The sequence below is a fragment of the Dipodomys merriami genome, unplaced genomic scaffold (assembly GCF_024711535.1).
Source record: "Dipodomys merriami isolate MVZ:Mamm:240054 unplaced genomic scaffold, mDipMer1.0.p SCAF_2, whole genome shotgun sequence".
Lineage (NCBI taxonomy): Eukaryota > Metazoa > Chordata > Mammalia > Rodentia > Heteromyidae > Dipodomys > Dipodomys merriami.
The window spans coordinates 79,810,979-79,834,115 of record NW_027203381.1 but is presented as its reverse complement, the minus strand read 5'-3'; the positions used below and the strand labels follow the sequence as shown (position 1 = coordinate 79,834,115).

The following is a 23,137-nucleotide window of genomic DNA, read 5'->3' as shown; positions in this document are numbered from 1 at the left end:
GAATCCAGGAAGCAAATGCAGAAGTTTAGTAGAAAGTGTCAGTAGCTTTGATAAAAGTATGTGGACAAAAGAGATACAATAAATCTGGGGAATATATTGGCAATAAAAATGAGAGTCATGAACTAGAACTGAAGATTTGGAGAAATAAAGATCAACAAGTTATGTATCTTGAGTGGATAGTGACAAGAAAAGGATTTGGGAAAAGAGAATTGTCAAACTTCAATTTTAAGCATGCTAAATATAAGACACTTCATGATTCACCTATGTATACATCCAGACAGAAGACTGAAATTTCAAAAAAGGCTGAGATCAAACTGGAAGTCACTTGTTTATGGAAATACGGAAGCTATGACATGTATCTATCCAGACTGATGACTGAAATTTCAAAAAAGGCCGAGATATCAAACTGGAAGTCACTTGCATATGGAAATATGGAAGCTATGAGAATGAATGAGATTATCTAGAAAAAGAACAGCATGAGGAAAGAAACCAGGAAAACCAAGAAACCAAGACACAACTCAACATTTACAATCTAGTAAAGGAGGGCAAGCTACCAAAACAGACTAAAATGAAGTAGCCAGGCAGACAAAAAAAATATTCCATAAATGTAGTATGAAGGAAATAGAAAATGCAGCTAATTGCAGCGACTTCTACTCAATGAGAAAAAAAATAACCTCATTTACTTATAGTTGTCAGGTATTTTGCCATAGCAATAAAAAACTGACTCACATAGGGAAATGAACCCTAAGATATGTACTCAAATGTTTTTTTTCTTTCATGTGATTGTTTCTAACACATTTATAAGATGATTTCTTTGTTGCTTTGTATGTCCCTCCCCCACAGTATTACCCCTGTTTTCACTGTATTTGATGTTGGTATAATTTGTGGAGGGGAAGGGAAAAAACAAATCGTTTAAATAGGGATACAGGTGGACCCATTGCAACAATGAGATGTACAAGTCGTTATGTCGAAAACGAACTTTACAACTTTGGTGGGGGAGGGAGGAAGAGAGAAGGGAGGGGAGCGGGAAGGGTTGTGTGGGAGGGCAGGGGGGAGGATGGGAAGGGGAAACAAAGGAGGAGGGCTACAATGCTTGATAAGAAATGTACTCATTATCTTGCCTATGTAATTGTAACCCCTCTGTACAGTATTTTCACAATAAAAAATAAATATTAAAAAAAAAACTGACTCACAAAGAAAAGCATCCTGAAAATTCTTCCTTCAGCTGAAAGACTGTGTGTAGTAAGCAATATCTTTTTCAGTTGTTTTTCAGGTAACTCAGCAAAATATAATACATAAATGAAGCTTGAAAAAAACTTCCACACAACTGTAGAAGAATCCTGCTTACCATCCTGCAGAGGAGAGAATTCTGAGCTGGTCTTCTGCCTGGGTGGTGTTAACAACACAGCTGGCTCATAAATATGGGTTGGCAAATTATTGGCCAGGTTTATACTACCTGGGGCATTTGGGACTTGAGACAGTTTAACAGGTAACTCTTCCTGTGGTAGCTCAGCTCCTTCTTCTACTCTGAACATCAATGGCACAGAGGCACTGGCACTGACAGGACACTCTGAAGAAGATAAGAGGGTATTAGTATATAAGGAACTAAAAAGAACTATGAGTACATTTCAGATAGTTATTCTTCAACGTATTTGGGTAAAAATGCACTTTCTGGGCTGTATCTTCCTTTACCAGTAATTCACAAGCAGGAATGGGTGAGTGCTGGGAATAAGTTGATATGTTTCAAAAAAGCACAGAGGTCACAAAGAAAGAACTCCTAAAATTAATTGCCATTTTAGTTTTGCATTATTTGCCCTGATAGCTTTCTAATAGTTATAACAAGTAACAAAATGGCAAAAAAATAGGCCATATTTACATACTGACTGCCGTAACCAAGGCTCATTAAAAACTGTGGAATTTTTACAAGTCCATGCCCTGTCAAACTACAGTCACAATCCATATTCCTGTAAGAGATCCAAGAGCTGAGACTCAGAAAGACACTAATCTGGTTTCACTTATACAAATCTTTCTTTTTCCCATAGGCAATGAAAAGAATTAGCAGTAACTTTACTTCCAGCCTTTCTCACTTTTGGATAGCCAAAAGCTTTCAGTAATGAAGCTTAACTCAGATGATGATAAAGCACATACTCCTTCACTAGATATTAATAGTAAGACTCAACCAGCAGGCAGAGATCTGTACTCACTAATACAAATACCTCATGCAAACTGAATTTGGATCTGCCATTTTTTTATAATCAATCCTATCAATCCTAAATACATAAAAGACTTTATACACACTTATCAAAAAAATTACTTAGAAGTGAAAAAGTAGCTGGATAATGGTGGTTCACGCCTGTAATCCTGGCTATTGAGGAGGCTGAGATCTGAGAATCTCAGTTCCATTCCAGTCTATGAGATTCTTATCTCCAATTAACTACCAGAAAGCCAGAAATGGAGCTGTGGCTCAAAGTGGTACAGTGCTAGCCTTGAGTACAAAAACTCAGGGACAATGTCCAGGCCCTGAGTTCAAGTCCCAAGACCAGCACACACAAAAAAAGTGAAAAGGCTCAAATGTCTTATTCAGTCCATTGCACATGAAGGAACACAAAAGAAAAGATTTCAAAACCTTACATATCTGAATAAAAATTATGAATTTCTAAAACTCAGGATTGTTTGTTTTTTTCTAATACTATCTCTCTCATCCTGACTCTGGGGCATCATGATTCATCTGGTACACCCAAGTCCTGACCTAGGTATCAACTTTTTCTACAGTCTATCTCTGTAACTGCTAAGTTACCATCTCTTTCTAAGCCTCACTTTCTTTATCTGAAAAATTGGAGCAACAATAATTCCTACCTTATATGACTATTATGATGATTACATATAAGACTTAAAAATCATGTGATATGGAGAAAGCATTAAATAACTACCAGCTAGAAAAGTAATGACTCTTGTGTTAGTGATACTACAGTATGCACATAAACAGCTAATAACTCGATTTAAGTTTAGGAGCTACAGGTTGAGTTTGCTTGCCTGTTGCTACCCTAAGGCTGCTGAGTAGTTTAATGACAGCCTACCTGAATTTTCTATAATCATTCTACTCGTGGCTCCTCTTTCTGTTACTTGACTTTCTTGTCTAGAGTTATTAATCACAGGACAATTCTTAATGGCATGTGTGAGTGATATAAGCTGCTCATCTGTTGTGACCATGTACTGCTGAAGTCTTGCCTAAAGAGGAAAAGAAATAACATTGTTAGCATAATGAACACTAAGGCATCACATAGAAAACAAATTTGAGACTTCCATTCAAATTCTAAATAACTCTATTCACAATTAGAAAAACTCTAACAATCATATAACAGAGAGATTATTAAGTAAATGAGTAATTAATAAATATAATTAATTAGTAGTTAATAAATATAATTAATTAAATAAATACAATTAATTAGTAATTAATGAATATAAGTAATTAATAAATATCCTATTTAAAACAAGAAAAACAACAAAGGACCTTTTTTATCATTTCCAATTTACAAAACCTCTTCATAGAGATCATTTCAACTGACGTTTAAGCTACCCCAAGAAACAGATATATCAGGTAGAGGAAACAATAGACTAGTCCTCAGACATTAAGCTAAACTAAACACGAATGCTATACAGATTTACAGTAATGTTTATAAAACAATTCTAAAGAAAAAATAAAAGCAAAGTCCTATATACAACGTAACTACAACTTTGTATTTTACATGTATATGGTAACTGTATTTATATATGTGTATATATTTCTCATATATAAATGTATGTATCTCAAATTTTAATGTTACATAAGATTTTCTTTTATTTAAAAATTCATTCACAGAAGATTTCACAACTGATTTACATTTGGAATCCCATTCTTACATTTAAAAGTCAACTGAATTACCCAGATGTTTAGGTGAATTTATTTTGTTCTTAATCTTTTCAACCCTGTAGATGTAAGTAGGTCATCTGAAAGCAACAGGTTTGATTACCACCATATAATTCAAGTCTTAAGTTAACTATTGGTATAACAGATGGTTTTTAGAAGCAGAGAAGATGGCAGGAAAAAGGAAATGGAGAACTGTATAAATTGCATAAGAACTGCTGACAATAACTAGTCTAAGCATATACATATTTTATATGTTTTCATACATGTCTCAATCTGAGATATACAAAACCAAAATCTCCCACAATCTTTTCAAACCAAAATCTCCTAAGATATGTTCCACCTCATAAACACCAAGTTTATTTTTTTGTTTAGTCTAAAATTTTGAAATCAGGCTTATTAGCCATTTTCCTCTCCTTTCTTTTCCTTTCCCCCAGAGCCAATGTGTTTGGTTGGCCTTCTGAATACATTGAGAGTTTATTCAATTTTTCCTGTTCTAATCTAGAGCAAGCTTCAAGGTTCCATCTAAGTTACTACAAGAATCTTATCTATTTAATGCTCTGCTCCAGTGTTTGGCCACCTCTTCTAGCCAAACCTTAATGCTGAGGAACTCAAGGCACAAAATTTTCAAGAGACACAGAGAAGTTCAATACTATCAGATAATAGGGAACTATTAGCAGGCCATGGCTCACAGTTTCAGTATGAAGATTATATTACATTCCTTTTGATAATATCAAATCGGCTGGGTTTTTAGCAGTTGCTATGTTAAAAAAAAAAGTTCTGGATGAAAAGCAATGTAGAACAGGAAATAAGAGTAATAGTGCCCAATAAGACTCTAGGTTTTGAAAGTTGTGCAATGCTTAAAAGGCATACATATTCCACAGTTGTTTGGACTGAACAACTTAATAAATGAAACTACTGGTATTCCTTTTGGCCTTCGAGTATCATGAGACACTAAGACCATTTTGACAAAATGAAGGACAACAGTGTCTGATCTATGTGTACTGATCTTGTCTCCAACTGTCCTCTCCTTCTCACTCTACTCCCACTACACTGAGGCTTGGCAACTTTGAGTTCATAGTTAATTTCCTCAAGATCTCTGGTCTACTTTTTCTCTAGACTGCTGTGCTCTCAGCTATCTGTTCATTGCCTCAATCCTTCTAAACCTTTGTTCAAATGTCATCCTCTCAGCCTGGTGCAACCCATCTCATTCAAAACTCTATCCAACCCACTGTAGCTATTTCTTATGTCTGTAGTTTGCTTTATTTTTCTTCAAAGTACATATTGCTGCTTAATTTACCATACACTTCACTTTTTTATTTTTAGAATTTATTTACAATGTAATATCCATAGGGTAAAGATTTCTATATTTGTTCACTACTATTTCCTACATTTAGAACAAGGCTATGCCCAAAAAAGGTGCTCAATAAAGATTTGTTGAGGAGCTAGGCACCAGTGGCTCACTCCTATAATCCTAGCTACATAGGAGGCTGAGATCAGGAAAACAGTTCAAAGCCAGCCCAGGAAGAAAAGTCTATGAGACTCTTATCTCCAATAAAATATTCAGAAAAAGCCAGAAATGGTACTGTGGCTCAAGCTTTGAATACAAAGAGGCTCAGGGACCATGCCCAGGCCCTGAGTTCAAGACCCAGGACCAGAAAAAAAAAAGATTTGTTGAGGAAGTGGAGGTATGGCTCAAGTGGTACAGTGCCAGCACTGCACTAAAAAAGCCAAGCAAGAGTAAAATGCTCTGAGTTCAGATCCCAGTACTGGAACTGGCGCAAGCACCCGTGTGCATGTACACACATACACAAAGATATTAAAGATTTGTTGAATCTTTTAAATACTTTAAAAAACTTTCTATCATCCTAGAAGAATTGAAAACATGTTCCTTAAAAAATGTACATGAGGGACTGGGAAGGTGGCTCAGTGGTAGAGCGCTTGCCTTGCATGCATGAGGCCCTGGGTTCGATTCCTCAGCACCACATAAGCAAAAAGAAAAAAGCCGGAAGTGGTGCTGTGGCTCAAGTAGTAGAGCGCTAGCCTTGAGCTTAAGAGCTGAGGGACAGCGCCCAGGCCCAGAGTTCAGGCCCCACGACCGGACCCCAAAAAAAAAAAAAAAAAGTATATGAGGGCAGGGAATGCAGCTTAGTGGTAGAGTGCTTGCCTCACATGCATGAAGCCCTAGTCTCGGTTCCTCAGTACCACACACACAGAAAATGCCTGCCCAGGCCCAGAGTTCAAGCCCCAGGACTGGCAAAAACAAACAACAACAACAAAAAAATGTACATGAATGTTCACAGTAGCAACATTTGGAAATAACTCAAATATTCATTAACTGATGCAGATAAATAAAATGTATACACATGAAAAGTGGAATATTACTAAGTCATAGAAAGGAAATACTGAAATATCATATACTATGTATCAACTTAAAATTATATGCTAAATGAAAAAAGTTAGACATAGAGGACGACATATTATATAATTCCATCTCTATAAACTATCCAAATTAGCTAAGTCCACTGAGACAGAAAGGACATTGACTTTTCAGGGGAAAATACACAGTGCTCCTCATGACTACAGAATTTCCCTCAGGATAATGAAACTTTTCTAGACTAATATGACAATACTGGTACACAATTCTCTGTTTATATTAAAAACATGAACTTATTCACTTTAGAGTGTTAGACTTAGTGGCATGTGGACTATATATGTCCATTCATACAACACAATTTGTCTAGCAGTTCTTCTAGTCTTTATGGCTTATATAAATCAGTCATGGCCCATAAGAACAAAAAGAAAAATAAAACTTTATCTGCAGTCACACAGCACAAATTCTCAGTAATGAGTATAACATAATTAGTAAAAGTAATGATAGCATTATCCAAAAACATATCAAATGTACATAAAAGAAGAATTTTTTTTTGGTTGGTCATGGGGCTTGAACTCTGGACTTGGGTGCTATCCCTGCACTCTTCAGCTAAAGGTGAGTGCTCTACCACTTGGCCACAGCACCACTTCCAGTTTTCTGGTGGTTAATTGGAAATAAGAGTCTCACGGACTTTTCTGCCTGGGCTGGCTTTGAACCGTGATCTTCAGATCTCAGCTTCCTCAGTAGCTAGGATTATAGGCGTGAACCACCGGTGTCCGGCCATTAAAGAACATGAAAGCCTTAGATTATCAAGAAGAGCTATTGTCTAAGTATTATTTTTTCAAAACAGCAGTTAGAGGCTGGTGGTTTGGCTTAGGGTACAGTTGTTTTCTTAAATTTTGTGAGGCCCTGGGTTCAGTCCCAAGAACCATAAAAAATAAATGAGTAATCAGTCTAGTAGTAAAGCAAATAAAGATACTGTACGCAAACTACAAATAGCATCTGATGTAACTGAAGGAAGGCTGAATTGAAAACTGACCTTAATGCTCATACTTTGAAGAAACTACCATGATATTGGAAGTTATTATTTAGATATAGATCTACCTTTTCCACTACATAGTATACTTCTTATCCTATAAACTATTCATAGCTTTTACTATAGTACTTCTGATGCAAATGTTAAAAAACACCTTCACTGATGATGATGATAATGAGGTTGTTAAGTAATCACATAAACATAGAAACAAAGGCAACTCAATGAGAATCCTATACATGTGTAAAGATCCTTTATAAAGCCAAACATGGAAAAATTTGGAAGCGCATCTAAGTACCTGTGTGGTAGAATTTTCTTCTCTAAGAAGAAGAATTTCAGCAGTCAGAGCATCAATGAGCTCTCGATGATCTCCTAATATTTGTTCTAGTTGCTGCCTTGTCTCTACTTCTTTACGTAATTGAAGCTCACTCTAAAAAATAATTACATACATAGGTAGGTAGGTAGGCAGACAAACAGAAAGACAGATTGACTGACAAAACAAAAACTCCCACCCAAAAGCATCACATATTGAAAACTAAAGGTTTCTACTCAAACCTGGAAAACAAGATAATTACAAAGAAGCATTCATTATATGATAGCAATGAAACATGAAAATTTTTATAAGAATGTTTATTAGACTTAATTTAATAAAATGTGTTGCTTTATCCTCTTCCCTTCTTAATAGTAAGCAAAATGGTATGTAGAATTAAATAACTAAATTTTTCATAATATACATATTTTTGAATATTCACAGACCATCTCTAGGACATACTGGTATAAAGTAATGATAGCAGGCTATAAGGAAGAAAACAGGTTGGATGGAAGTTAAAGATAAGAATTAGAAGGAGGAGCTAACAATGCTCGATAGGAAATGGACTCATTACCTTGCTCATGTAAATGTAACCCCTCTGTACAGTATCTTTACAATAAAAATATATATTAAAAGAAAAGATAAGAATTAGATTTTTGTTAGGTGCCAGTGGCTTCTGCCAGTAATCTTGGACAGAAAAGTGAGCTAGACACTATTTCCAAAATAATCAGCAAAAATCAGGGCTGAAGGTCTGGCTTGAGTGGTAGGGTACCGGTCTAGCAAACACAAGGACTGAGTTCAGATTCCAGAACCACAAAAAAGGTATGAGGTTTTTCATTCTATACATCTTTGAATTTCATGCTATGGTATACAGCACCAATTTTGCTAAAATATAATTTTAAAAATTAACATTGAGCCGGGCGCTGGTGGCTCACGCCTGTAATCCTAGCTACTCAGGAGGCTGAGATCTGAGGATCGCGGTTCAAAGCCAGCCCGGGCAGGAGAGACCGTGAGACTCCTATCTCCAATAAACCACCAGAAAACCGGAAGTGGCGCTGTAGCTCAAGTGGTAGAGCGCTCGCCTTGAGCTGAAGAGCTGAGGGACAGCGCCCAGGCCCAGAGTTCAAGCCCCACGGCCGACAAAAAAAAAAAAAAATTAACATTGAATCATGTTGATTGCATCCATTAATGGTTTAGGTTTGGACAGCACATGCTTCCAATCCTGTAATAGTTCCCAAGCACCAGAAGTATACTCCCGAAGATTACTGACTTAAGGGTGGAAGGGATGAGGATTTTCACAAATATGACAGTACAAAACATCTTGTTAAACATCTTAATCAGTAACGAATTATATTTTCAAACAGTATTTACTAAAACATTTTGTGATATTTATTTAAGATTCAAGTTCATGGCAGTGGTGCTGTGGCTCAAATGGTAGAACTCTCCTTGAGTTGAAGAGTTCTGATACAGTGCCCAGGCCCAGAGTTCAAGCCCCACAACCGACCAAAAAAAAAAAAAAAGAAGATTCAAGTTCATAATAAGTAAGCTAATAAATTTTTTAAAGATAAAATACCCAACAAACCCTTAACTCTACAGAATTATAAAAAAAATTATTATTTAGAAGCAAAGAAACAATTCTGGTTTGTTTGATAAATTATTCCCACAACAGTAAGACACTACCCACTTAGACAATGAAACTACATACAAATTACCAGTCATACAGAAACCATGAAGAATTTTCATACCTACCAAGTCTACAGATTTAGGCAATATCACTCTCCAAATTGAACTAACATGTGAGTAAAGGGGAAAGCAATAGACAATAGTGTTAATCTGTAACTGCCAATCAGTAGTATTTGGTGTTATCACAAGATACAAATCTATAGCAGATTTGCCTTACTAATTATAATTTGCTAAAGCTCCTACAAATATCATTATCTACTGGTGGTAGCAGGAAACTATTGACTTTTACTGCATGTGATCAAAAAGATTTTTTTAGCTATTTGAATTTGATTTTGAGGATGCAATAAATTATATAAGAGGAACTTCACTACACACATTTCTGACTGAAGAGATTTGCATAACATCCCACTCTTACCTCTTTAAGGTATCGAACCAGGCGACAGAGAGAGCTCACCAGCGACAATGTGAAGCCTGTGAGACCCTGACCACTCTGCAGTCCCTTGACCTCACGTCCTGTCCACCGCTCATATTCTTCCATTTCATGTTCCACTTCATGTATCATGTGTTTAAGGATATCCAGGCTGGCACTGTTGCTACCTGGTATGTCTGCAGAGGTTGTGCTAGCTGATAACATGTTTTCCTTTTGCTTAGGAGTATGCAGATCTGGTTTTCTTTTCACTATGAATGACAGAAGTAGTTTTATTTCAAGATCAGTACAAACAACAACTACAAAATTACTAGAAAAAAATCATTATTCATCATTTATAAAAAGTCGTTATAGAAGTTACCATCATTTTAGCATAAACATCTGCATAGTTTAAGAGGTCTATACTATCTGCAATGAATATACTGTAACTTTCTTTTCTAAGTTATGTATGATTAGGAAGGATTTTGTAGCCAAGCTTTGGTAAACTCTGATTATATCCAACTGAATTAGTAAGGAGTAGGAAAAAAGATTTTAGAGATTAAGGCAGCACTTAATAATTCATCTTTATAAAGAAAGGGGTGGAACCTTTATTTAGCAGCTGTTTTTGCTTCCTTGAGTTCAGCACCTGTCCCACCACAATGCTTGAGCCTACAGTCTCAGTAGATTCCTCGGGCTGAAGCCTGCTTTGGATTCTCTTGACGGCACTAGTAGCATTCAGAGCAGCTGAAAGGAAGCACATTGCAACACACCTCGAGTAAACAGACTTTCTTTAAACAGTATTTCAACTAACAGATCCATCAGAATATTAGTCAATTAGCCTACATAAGAATGTCAAAATTTAAAAGACATTTCTTTAAAAATTACAGTGTTCAAGAAAGAACCTAATTAAAGCAAATTACTAGAAATAATGCAGAGGTAACAAACAAACCTTTTGGTTCCCCTGATGATGGAGATCCTGGAGGAGTTGTTACTTGTGACTGTGTTGCTAATTTCTGCTGAATATCAGTCCACAATTTATTAATAAACTCAGAATTTTCTTCCTTTAGTTGGTGGAGAAACCTGTAAATTATGTGACAATAAGCTATATTAGAGTTAACAGGTGTTATTACTGTAATTGTCCTTTTGCATTGATTTGAAGGCGCTTTTAATTTATTTGGGTGTTTGTTTATTCATTTAGTTTTTGATGATCATGGAGCTTGAACTTGGAGCCTGGGCACTGTCCCTGGGATCTTTTGCTCAAGGCTAGTGCTCTACCACTTTGAGCCAGTTTGAGCCACTTCCAATTTTCTGGTGGCTAACTGGAGATAAGTGTCTCATAGACTTTCCTGCTGGCTTCAAACTGTGATCTTCAGATCTGTGCCTTCAAAGTGGCTATGATTACAGGCATGAGCCATCAGAACCTGGCTTGAAGAAACTTTTAATAATTTACAATCAAAGAAAAATAGTTTCACTATAACCAAAACAGGCAAAGAGCCCATATCTCTGTGTTAGAAGAATCATTCCATCTGCCTCCCAGGCTCCTATTTATCTTGGCACCAAGCAGGAGCATTGGCCTTTTCTGGTTTTTGTCATGGTTCCCTCCTTCCTTCTCTTTAAAGTAATTATGTGAAAATGAATCAGCCTCTTTGAGCTTAATAATCAGAGAAATGCTCAGCCTATTTAGATTGCAAAATACATCACAGTTAATTGAATTTCTATTAGGAGAGCATGCACTATAGAGAAGGGCAAGAGTATGGCTAGCACTGAAGTAGGAGGTGAAGCATGTGATTCATGGGTCTCCTCGATGACCTCAGCAGAAGCCAACAAAAAAGAAGGGGTTACCCAGGAAAGATCTATCAAGGTTCTCTTTTCTAATAGAGTAGATTGCCATGAGTCACAAAAGACACGAAATCTTTAGCCAGCAGAAATACAAGTTTGGATTCAAAGCGACAGAAACAGGATGAAGATTTGGTACCAGACTTCTAGTTTTCTACAGACAAGAAACAGGCTGATAAAAGTTCTTAGCTGCAAATGTAGATTATCCTTCAACAATAAGGAAGGATGATCTCAAGGCCAGAGCTAAAGATGTAGAAGCAAGCTGTTCAAGCACAGACACCACAGCAAGAGCCACAGAAATAGAGGAGAGCTAGTTACCCAGAAAATGAAGACTCAAGACTACAGAAGATTATTCCCAGGCCAAAAATCTAATGGAGTTTACCCTGCTATATTTCAAAGTTGTTGTAGTTTTGTTTTCTTCTTGTAATTTTGATTTTGCTTTCTTCTTTTGATATTTTTCTCTTTTAAAATGAGAATACTGATCTGTTATATCAGTATATTATACTGATCTGTTGTATCAGTATATTATGAAAGCAAATAACTCATTTTCTAATTTCATACACCTAGAAAAGCATTTTTCAACAGAATGGGTCATTTCTAAAGTCTTATATTTGATTTGTTATTCCTTTTTTTTTTTTTTTTTTTGCCACTCCTGGGGCTTGAACTCAGGGCCTAAACACTGTCCCTGAGCTTCTTTTGCTCAAGGCTAGCATTCTACCATTTGAGCCACAGTGCCATTTTCAGCTTTTTCTATTTATGTGGTATTGTGGAATTGAAACCAGGACTTTATGCATGCTAGGCAAGCACTCTACCACTAAGCCATATTCCCAGACTTACATCTGATTTAGGTGATGAGATTTGGAACTTTTTTTGTTGGGGAACAATAATGGGGCTTGAACTCATCAAGGCCTTCAACTTGCTAGACAGTTGCCACTGCCTCTAGCCTTTTATGTACTGGTGTGTGTGTGTGTGTGTGTGTGTGTGTGTGTGTGTGTGTGTGTGTGTGTGTGTGTGTGTGTGTGTGTGTGTGTGTGTGTGTGTGTGTGTGTGTGTGTGTGTGTGTGTGTGTGTGTCTGTGTGTGTGTGTATGTGTGTGTGTGTGTGTCAACTTGCTAGACAGTTACCACTGCCTCTAGCCTTTTATGTACGTGTGTGTGTGTGTATGTGTGTGTGTACACACGCACTCCTGTCCTGGGGCTTGAATTCAGAGCCTGGGCTACTGGTTTGTGTGTGTGTGTGGTGTGTGTGTGTGTGTGTACTCACACTCCTGTCCTGGGGCTTGAATTCAGAGCCTGGGCTACTGGTGTGTGTGTGTGTGTGTGTGTGTGTGTGTGTGTGTGTGTGTGTGTGTGTGTGTGTGTGTGTGTGTGTGTGTGTGTGTGTGTGTGTGTGTGTGTGTGTGTGTGTGTGTGTGTGTGTACAGAGCCTGGGCTACTGGTGTGTGTGTGTGTGTGTGTGTGTGTGTGTGTGTGTGTGTGTGTACACGCACACTCCTGTCCTGGGGCTTGAATTCAGAGCCTGGGCACTGTCCTTGACCTTTTTTGCTCAAGGCTAATGCTCTACCCATTGAGCCATAGCTCCACTTTGAACTTTATAGCAGTTAACTGGAGATAAGAGTTTCATGGACTAAAAAAAAAAAGAGTTTCATGGACTTTTCTCCCTAGGCTGGCTTCAAATTATGATCCTTCGATTTCAGCCTCCTGAATAGCTAGGATTACAGGCATGTGCTACCAACACCCAAATATACTGGTTATTTATGAAATAGGTGTCTCACTCTTTGGCCTGGTTGTATGCTTAGACTGTGATCCTCCTATTTTTCATTTCCCTCCATAGCTGATATGACAGGTACATGGTGCCATGTCCAGATTCTTTCATTGAGATGAAGTCTTACAAAATTTTCTGCCCACACTGGCCTAGAACTCAGATCTTCCTGATCTCTGTCTCTCACAGATAGCAGAGCAAATAGCTAACAGCTATCCTAGCTACATCAAGCTATTAGTTAAGAAGAAGCTTCATATGTATGCTTTGGCTTCTACTCTCAGCCTCTAAAGCAGCTAGGATTACAGGCTTAAGTCAACAGCTCCTTTCTTGGGCCAATGGTATTTGGGTGAGATTTTAAACTTAAACTGATGTTGAGACTTGAAGGATATAGGGATGGGACTGTGGGCCACTGGGTGCATCATAATTTAAATAATAAATCCTACAGATGTTTCGCATCCCAGAACCTGAAAAATATTGCCTTTTATGGTAAAAAAAAAAAAAAGGAGACTGAGATATCTGCAGGTCAAATTAAGAATATTGAGATGGAATGCTGGATTTGTGGCTCATGTATCTGAATGCTTGCTTGCCTAGCAACTGCAGGGTCCTGAGTTCAAACCACAGTACTTAAAAAAAGATACTGAGATGGAGATGGAAAACAAATGGGGAATCAGACAGACAGACAGACAGACAGACAGACAGACAGACAGACAGACAGAGCTAGAGAGAACTAGAGAGAATAAAAACACAGGCAAAGACTAAAGTAATGAAGCCAGAGGGGGGAAAAGGCCAAAAGCCATCAGAAGAGTCTGGAGGGAATGTGGTCCTACCTTAATGTCTGCCTAGTGAAACTGACTTTGGATTTCTGGCTCCTAGAACTGGGAAAGAACATACTTCTGTTATTCTAAGTCACCAGTCTAGTGGTAATCTGTTCCACAACCAAGAAACTAATAAACCACTTAAATTTATTTTGTAACTTTCATTGTAAATGCTGAACAAATCTTTAATGATTATCCTTGAAATTTGGGGGCTGGGAAGTAATTTCTTTAAAGTACTTATCTCCATCCAAAGACAGCAAATTCCCTTAGATCTGAAACTCAGGTTTTTTTGTTTGGGGAGGTTTTTGTTTTTTGTTTTTGTGTGTGGTGTGTGTGTGTGTCTGGTCATGGGGCCTGAACTCTGGGCCTGGGCTCTGTCCCTCAGCTCTTCAGCTCAAGGCTAGCGCTCTACCACTTGAGCCACAGCGCCACTTCCGGCTTTTTTCTTTTTGCTTATGGGGTGCTGAGGAATCGAACCCAGGGCCTCATGCATGCAGGGCAAGCACTCTACCTCTGAGCCACCTTCCCAGCCCCCTTGGGGAGGTTTTTTTATTCTATTTATTTTGGGCACGGATTCAAATTCAAGCTTCTTCCATTTTCATTGATGAAAATTCTGTTTTATAACAGTATCAATTGCAACAGCATTCTAATATTACAACTGTACAAACTAAGCTAGGAATATTATGTATCCTTAATTTATACCTGTAACAGTCAAACCCACACACACAAAGGAAGTTGCCCAAGCCTAGTGGAAACAAGCAATTTGTCACCCAGTCATTTTCACTTGGAATTCCATCCTTTTGCCATTGATAACCCTAAATATCAGTTTTCCAACCCACATCTCTATTATTTTATGACAGAGCTCTGCAGAAAACAACTGTAATCATTACTTCTTCCTAAATGAACTGAAATATCAAAAACTTACTAGACTGGATATGCTGGCTCAGACCCGTATCTCTTGGAAGATGGAGACAAGAAGATTGTGGTACAAAGCTAGTCCCTGCACAAGTTAGTAGGACTCTATCTCAAAAACAAGACAGGCATCGAAGTTAAGAGAATTTCAGTCTGAGACCAGCTCAGGTGAAAGTACAAAAACATTTATCTGAAAAAAAAACACCTAAAAGCAAGAGAAAAGAACAGGAACTACGCACCAATGGCTCATGTCTATAATCCTAGCTATTCAGAAGGCTGAGATCTGGAGATTAAGGTTCAAAGCTAGCTCACGCAGATAAATTCAGGAGACACTTTTAAAGTTAACCAACTGGACATATGACTCAAGTGGTAAAGCAGCAGCCATGAGTGAAAAAGACAAGTAGAGTGGGAGGCCCAGCACCAAAAATAAACCAATAACAAGAAGGGACATGGCTGAAGCAACAGAGCAGGAGGCCCCAAAGCCTAAATTCAATCTCAAATTCCACAACTGGGGAAGGGAAAGACTCAGCAGGAGCTTATGAAGATTGGATTTGAAATATTTCGAATATTTAGAATTATCTCAGTGAGAAATGTTTAGTGCTCACAGAAACATACAGAGATTTTTTTAAAGCTGCATAATATCTGAAATATTATACATTCTACCTTGTCAAAACAAGGAAATAGAGACCTACACATTTACTAACTAGTATATAAGCAATGGCTTGTTCTCTTGATTCTAAGTTAATATACCACCTTAAAACAGACATTAACAAGCTAATGTAATGCATGCATGCACAACTAAAACTATTTTTAGCCAAACAAAGTAAAATATAGTAATTTGATTGACATGTATAGAAAAAAAGGCAATTCAGCTTACACCTAGTTTTATTTCTGAATAAAAAGTGCTCAAGATAACACATATTTCTAAGTGTCTCTAAGAAAATGATCAGTTGAATGTGAATCCCTGTGTATCTTGCAACCAAAAGTGCAAATAAAACAGTACCATATCATCCTCTATATTACTTGAAGACAATTTCAAATTACCTATAACTAGAAAAAAAAACCCACCAAATTCCAGTGAAGACATTTGTGTGGCCCGACCAGATGCTTTGGTCATAAGTACACAGAGACAAAGAAGGCCAAGAGCCTAATGTGACAAGTGCTTTTTAATAAACCTGGGAATTCCCAACACTTCAAAGAAACATGTAAGTACGCAGAACCCAGGTGGTAGTCTTGGGGCACTTGGAGGCTGAGAGAAGGAGGAAAAAGCAAAAGTCCTTCAAGACAAAACAGAACCACCATACAGATAAGAGATCAACTTTTACCCATCAACTTTTATATTGATTAAGTATCCATTAAATAAACTACACTTACACTATAATGCTATGAAACCTGAAATCTTATGAGACACTCCAAACTCTCAATTCTCCCCACAAATGCGCAGACTATAAAGATGTTTATATCCACACAAAGATAATATAACAAAGTAAAAACTGAAATGGTACCATAATGCACTCTCCTCTCCTCCCTACCAAAAGAAGCAGGCAGAAGAAAACTGTAACACAACACTCCATATGAAATTAAATATACTTCTACATGCACTTGGAGCTTGTGTGTGTGTGCATGTTCCAACATGTGAATGTGTGTATACATACCTTGAATCAGAAATTCTAAAACAAAAAACAGAAACAGATAAATACCAGAAAAATAAGTACTGCCTGAATACAGAAAAAAATTAAAACCCAAATATCATTAAAAGAGCAGAGAAAATACAACCAATGGGAAACCATTGCTGGATGAGGTGGTGCACACCTCAGATCAGGAAGCTAAGATAGGAGAATCTCCAGTTCAAGGGCATTCTAGGCTGCATAGCAAGACTGTATCTTGGAGAGAGGGAAATACTAAACAGAGAACAGCATGTAGTGCTTATCTGTATTGTACTAACCATACATAACATGACAAAGTTGGCATCAAACATTCCAACGCTGTTAGCGTTACAAGATTATTCTGACAATAAAAGAATAAAGATTGGCTACCACACCAGACCCAGCTCTGCACTGGATACAAGAGACACATCTAGCATAGAATAACTGCTAAACAGAATATAAAGTGCAAAACATTAAATATAAAAAATAAAGATGAATCAGACACTTGGAAAGAAGAAGAAAGCAGAGGTTTCATTCATTGTATTAAAGTAGAACTGAAGCTAAAATGCATTAAATTCTTTAAATTTTTATTAAGAGATAATTTATCATGCTAAGTCAGTAATCAATTAAAGACATAACATTTATATATATCCATGTACCAAAAACTGCAGCAATCCTATTTTATGAGAACATGTATTTTCCTTCAATTAAATATACTTAAATAAGAAATGCAAAGAAAAAGAAAAATACACTAGTAATAGGAGACTTTAATACACTACTCTCAGTATAACAATAATTAAAGACACAAGTAAGCAACACAATCAATGAGATAGGTCTTACAGATATACATTTAGAATTCTCTACCTTGTTAATAGAGTTACACTCTCTTTTCAAGCACACACATGGAATGTTCACTAAATGTGATCACAGTTTAAGTCACAAAGAAAACATCATTAAATTCCACAAGTAGAAATACTACTAATCATACTTGGAATGCAATGCAATAAAATTAGAAATAACAGAGGATCTAAAAGTATTCTTTCATCTTCTGAGACCACTAAAAGGGAAAATATAAACCTAAATTATGTCTTTTCTAAAATAGTAAGACATTGTCAAAATGTACAATACACATTTGAAATAATGATAGTTTTTGTTTTTGTCGGTCATGGGGCTTGAACTACTGGGCCTGGGCACTGTCCCTCAGCTCTTCCGCTCAAGGCTAGCGCTCTACCACTTGAGCCACCGCATCACTTCCAGGTATTTTCTGCTTATGTGGTGCTGAGAAATCAAACCCAGGGCCTCATGCATGCAAGGCAAAGCACTCTACCAATAAGCTACCTTCCCAGCCCCATGATAGATCATTTTTATTGGGACAACTGTAGACATCTAAGGTATACAGATTTGATAGTAGCATGAGCTGAATGTGCTTTCCTGATTGTGGTTGTGTGTAAATGAATGCTCTTGGTCTGAGGAAGCACACACTAAAGTAAGATGCCATATATACCTACCTGTCTGTATTCATGGCAGTTTGAGAATTATCCAACTCGTTCTCACTTTCTTCTGACTGGCTGTTAATAGTGCCTTCTTCTCCATCATCATCTACTTCATTAAGAGCCTATCTCAATACAATAATAAAAATTACAATAACTGATTTAAATACACATTCTTCCTATTTTTTTTGTTTCTTTTGTTTAATTGGTCCTGGTCTTGGTGTAGGCTCTATCACTATGCCTCTTTTGCTTTTATTATTTTTCGAATACAGTCTCAGAGTCTTTGCTGCAACCAGTCTGGATCATGATCCTCTTTATCCTTCCAATGTTGCTGGAATGATAGGCATGAACCATAGTATCAACATTTTTATTAGTTGAGATGGGGTCTCACAAGCTTTTTTCCCAGGCTGTCTTCTCAATCCATCTCTCAAGTAGCTAGCATTACAGGTGTGAGCCATCAACTTGGCTCTTTTCAGCTCTTCCTGAGTCTAACCCTTCCCCATAGTCTACAATTAACCCCTCTCAACAAATTCTACATTATCAATCATCCTTTCTCTCTCTAGCATAATTTCTTTCTCTATTATCTTCAATTTGTTTCTTTCAGCTATGTGCAAATAGAAGTAAACTTTCCATCTGACCCTAACCCTATCTACTAACTACTATTACTTTCTTTCACCACGAAACTCCTTGGAAGTTGTTCTCTACTTGTAAACTCTTCAGCTTTGCTTCTGACTACTCTATTCAAAATCTTCTCAACAAGATAGTATTGACACATTTATTCCTAAGTCAAATAAATATTTCTATCTTTGCTTTTCCCTTACTTCTATGACTCATTAGACTTTAATGATCACTCGTTTAATGTTTCTTTTAAAATCTTCTTGATACATTCTTTTAATATCTCGTAACTATTACACCACAATTTCTTGGATTTTCTTGTCTTCTGGCTGGCTGTTCGTTATCTCCTTTATTAGTTTTTTTTTCCTACCTGCTTTTTAAACACAATGGGACTCAAGGTCTTCCTGGTCATCTGTTTGAACCTTCTCTTCTCCCATCTGACCCATTTTCTAAATGATTTTAACTAAAGCCACAAGTGCAATTGCAAGTCAAATCCTGTTCATTTCCAAATCTCTTTCACCCAAATCTGTTTTGAGCCCTAAATATGTACATCAACTACCCAAAAGATATCCCTACTCAAATGTCTAAAATTGAACATCATAAAGCTTCTCCCACCATTCTTCCAGAAACTTCACTGCTGCCAAGATTACCTAGGACCACGAGCAGCAAGCATCACTATCTCTATTCAGTTGCTCAAGCCAGCAAATTGGATTACTCATGTTTCTCAACTATCACATCCAGACAGCCACCCAATCTTATCAACTCTACTGCCTTTTAATCACTCTCAAATGTACCTCTATCTTTTACTTTTTTCCCTACTGCCATTGCTTTGGATCAAGCTCTCACCAGTCTCAGTAAGATTCCAACCAAAGTCTCCTAGTAGAGAGCTATTATCTAAATATGGTTTGTCTTCTCCAAAACCAATGACATTTAATCTCCATTATGAAATACTAAGTGGTAGGTGCAAGTGGACGATTAAGAAAGTAATTAGTTCTGTCCTCATGAATGGACCAATCCATTCATGCAATTAATGGATAAGTGGGTCTGTTATTAACAGCCAGTTTGGCTAGGTCTCCTGCAGCACCTTGTCTCTTACCATATAGTACCACATGTACCTAAGAGCTCTTCCAGAAAGGAGGCCACCCTCCCCCACAGTATAACCCGTGCTTTCACTGTATTTGATGTTGGTATAATTTGTAGAGGGGAAGGGGAAAAACAAATTGTTTAAATAGGGATACAGGTGGACCCATTGCAACAATGAGATGTACAAGTCGTTATGTTGAAAAGGAACTTTACAACTTTGGTGTGTGTGGGGGGGGGGTAGGACTGGGGGGGGGGCGGGGGAGGATGGGAAGGGATGGGAAGGGGAAACAAAGGAGGAGGCTACAATGCTTGATAAGAAATGTACTCATTACCTTGCCCATGTAATTGTAACCTCTCTGTACAGTATTTTCACAAAAAAAAAGGAGGCCATCACTATATATGGTCCTTCAACTTTGACTAGAAAAATAACCCAAAGTAAACCTATTACTATTACTACTACTACTACTACCACTACCGACCCAGTCTATAGTGTTAGTAGCAACAGATAAACAGACTAAGAACCAGACCCTGTCTTAGTCTGGTCCTCCAATCCATCTTCCACACCACAATCAATCTCATTGATTCCATTCTTCTTAAAAGCCTTTAGTGGCTCTACTCTACTTCCTGAGTCCTTAGCCCTTCAAGTCTTAGCTCCTGACTACTTCTCTAACCTCAGACCTTGCCATTTCCCCAGCCCAATGTGGAAGCATACTTTATTCATCATGTATCCAATCAGCTAGTACAAGACCTAGGTGAATAATACATGATGAGTAAGTCTCACTTATTCCTATTATAAATAGAAAGGGTCCAGAGAACTTACATGATTTCCATTTCATCCTTTCTTGGTGATTCAAGGGTCTTTTTTTTTTTTTTTTTTTGTCAGTCATGGGGCTTGAATTCTGGGCCTGGGCACTGTCCCTCAGCTCTTCAAAGCAAGTGCTCTACCACATGAACCACAGCGCCATTTCTAGTTTTCTAGTGGTTTATTGGCAATAAGAGTCTCACAGATTTTCCTGCCCAGGCTGGATTTGAACCGTGATCCTCATATCTCAGCCTCCTGAGTAGTTAGAATCATAGGCGTGAGCCACCAGTGTCCAGTGACTCAAGGTTCTTTATAACAGTACTGATTTATTTTCTGAAGTCTGGAGGTCGTCTGCTTATCTATCAGTGTCTTCTCTCTCCTCCCTCACAGCCATTTACTTTTCTGTACAGTTCCTGGTATATACTAAGAAGGTTTCCTCATTGTTTTAAATTTGTTATCAGTTATAAATTGAGTAAGAATTTGGAACCATCTAGGAAAATTAGTTGTATCAATAATATTACTTTGAAATTACTAACTTAATAGGCTCAGATATGATCACAGACTCTTTGCTTTGACAGAATGAAATATCCTTTATTCATGTTGCTAATACACATGTGCATGTGCATGCTCCTAGGCTCTTAATGACTGAAAGTGTAATTGCCAAATACAGAACTACATTGTATAATTTATTGAAATAAATGTATAACTTCAGTCAAACATGTAACAATTCCATAGGCTCATACTTCAAATTGAAGATTCTCCCTTTTTCCATGGAAGGTAGAAGTAATTTAGGAAATTTCATTAGGCAACTAATAAGCCATAATTATTCCTATCAGCTTTTAATATTAAATTCTTCATGGGATTTTTGAAAACATACACTATACTATCACAGAATTCTAAATATTTTGAGTAAGACTTGGAATTAGTTTATAATATAGATAATTATTTTACTACTGTAATAGCATCCTCACAGTTTTCTAGGCAGCTACATTTCAAAAGTACCTAACAACATTTAATGAAGAACTACATTCCTGGCAGTACTCTAGGTACTTTATATAGCCTGAAACAGCTGAATGATATACATACCATCACATATATTCTAATCTTATTTGATAGGATAGGGAAGGAAGGAAGGAAGGAAGGAAGGAAGGAAGGGAGGAAGGAAGGGAGGGAAGGAAGAAAGACAGACAGACAGACAGACACTAAAAACACTGATCCAACTCAGGAAGATATTTTTCAAATCAACTCAAAATCAAATAGCCAGTAAACAGCAGGGTAGAAGCACAGACTCACCTGATTCCCCATGGAAAACACCGGTTGCTTCTACGATGACAGATGGTGGCCATATTATTGAGTGGCATACACCAAATGAGAATTGTATATCTTATGTAAACAATGTGATCTTGCACAAGTTATTTAATTTTTCTGAGCCTCAGTCTCTTTATCTATTAAATGTGCATAACAGGACCTATTTCCTAAATCAGCATTCAATAAATGTTGACTATTATTATAGTCTCGTATTTTCATGAATCCAAATGTTATTCACATAAAAGTACAGTATGTTCGAGCAAATCTAGCAACTACAATGAGCAATTAAGACTTTAATTTGTTTACCATATGCTTATATCAACTTAATTTCAGCCTAAGAATTATGTATTTGAAAACAGGATATTACCTGGGGTTCTATGACAGATTGGACGACAGGGTCTTGATTTACCACAATGGGCCCCTCAGAGGAATCAGGAGCCATTGTGACATTTGGAAACCCTGCAGAATGAAGTAAGTGTTGATGATTTTGTTTCAGTTAACTAAACTGATTTCACAACTTCTGGGCTGCATAGTTTTTGTTACCATGCAATCTCAAGTAGTTTCTAATAGCAGTGCACATTTATATAGTGATATATATCAGCCATTTGAAATGCTGATGTACATATACACTCAATATATATTCTATTATTATTTTACAAACCAATAAACTAGTCTATAAGATAATTATAAAGACATTAAGCAACTGTCCCACAGTTCAACACTAATTAATGCTGAGACAGGCTTCAGACAAGATCAGGCATGTTCAGGGTGGTATAGCCATACATAGGACTAGGATTCAAACTTTATACTAAAAATGAATCATGTTGTTTTGAGATATTAAAATAACTTGGTTATATACATTAAAATAAATCATGTACATCTGAAAAAAAGGTAAAATGTCTCTTAACAAGAAACTAAAGTTGCTTTAGATTTCATATAGATTTACTAAAATTATATAAAAACACAAGCATTTTCAGTATATGTAACTTTAATATTATAAACTATTAAGTTACAATTTTAAAATCATGAAATTCTTCATATTATACCATATTCTAGTATTTTTCTTTAGCTGAATAATTTATAATAATCAATAGTCTTAGTAAACTAGAGCAAACATTATTAGACCTCTAACCTTAATAGCCTATCTTAGAATTATTGT

General features: G+C 36.9%; 1 protein-coding gene across 2 annotated transcripts in view; it reads right to left on the bottom strand.

The window, feature by feature from the left end:
* Nucleotides 1-23,137, bottom strand: part of Spice1 (spindle and centriole associated protein 1) — a 52,804-nt gene that overhangs the window by 14,352 nt on the left and 15,315 nt on the right. Inside the window, exons 6-14 of one of the 2 annotated variants that reach the window (XM_070030226.1) lie at nucleotides 22,346-22,437; nucleotides 18,189-18,295; nucleotides 14,135-14,182; nucleotides 10,660-10,790; nucleotides 10,317-10,454; nucleotides 9,720-9,982; nucleotides 7,610-7,741; nucleotides 3,078-3,228; nucleotides 1,349-1,570 (exon numbers count right to left, since the gene is read on the bottom strand). In XM_070030226.1, coding sequence (XP_069886327.1) covers nucleotides 1,349-1,570; nucleotides 3,078-3,228; nucleotides 7,610-7,741; nucleotides 9,720-9,982; nucleotides 10,317-10,454; nucleotides 10,660-10,790; nucleotides 14,135-14,182; nucleotides 18,189-18,295; nucleotides 22,346-22,437 — 1,284 coding nt within the window. The remainder of the gene's footprint in view (nucleotides 1-1,348; nucleotides 1,571-3,077; nucleotides 3,229-7,609; nucleotides 7,742-9,719; nucleotides 9,983-10,316; nucleotides 10,455-10,659; nucleotides 10,791-14,134; nucleotides 14,183-18,188; nucleotides 18,296-22,345; nucleotides 22,438-23,137) is intronic. The other variant, XM_070030227.1, reaches the window with a different exon arrangement.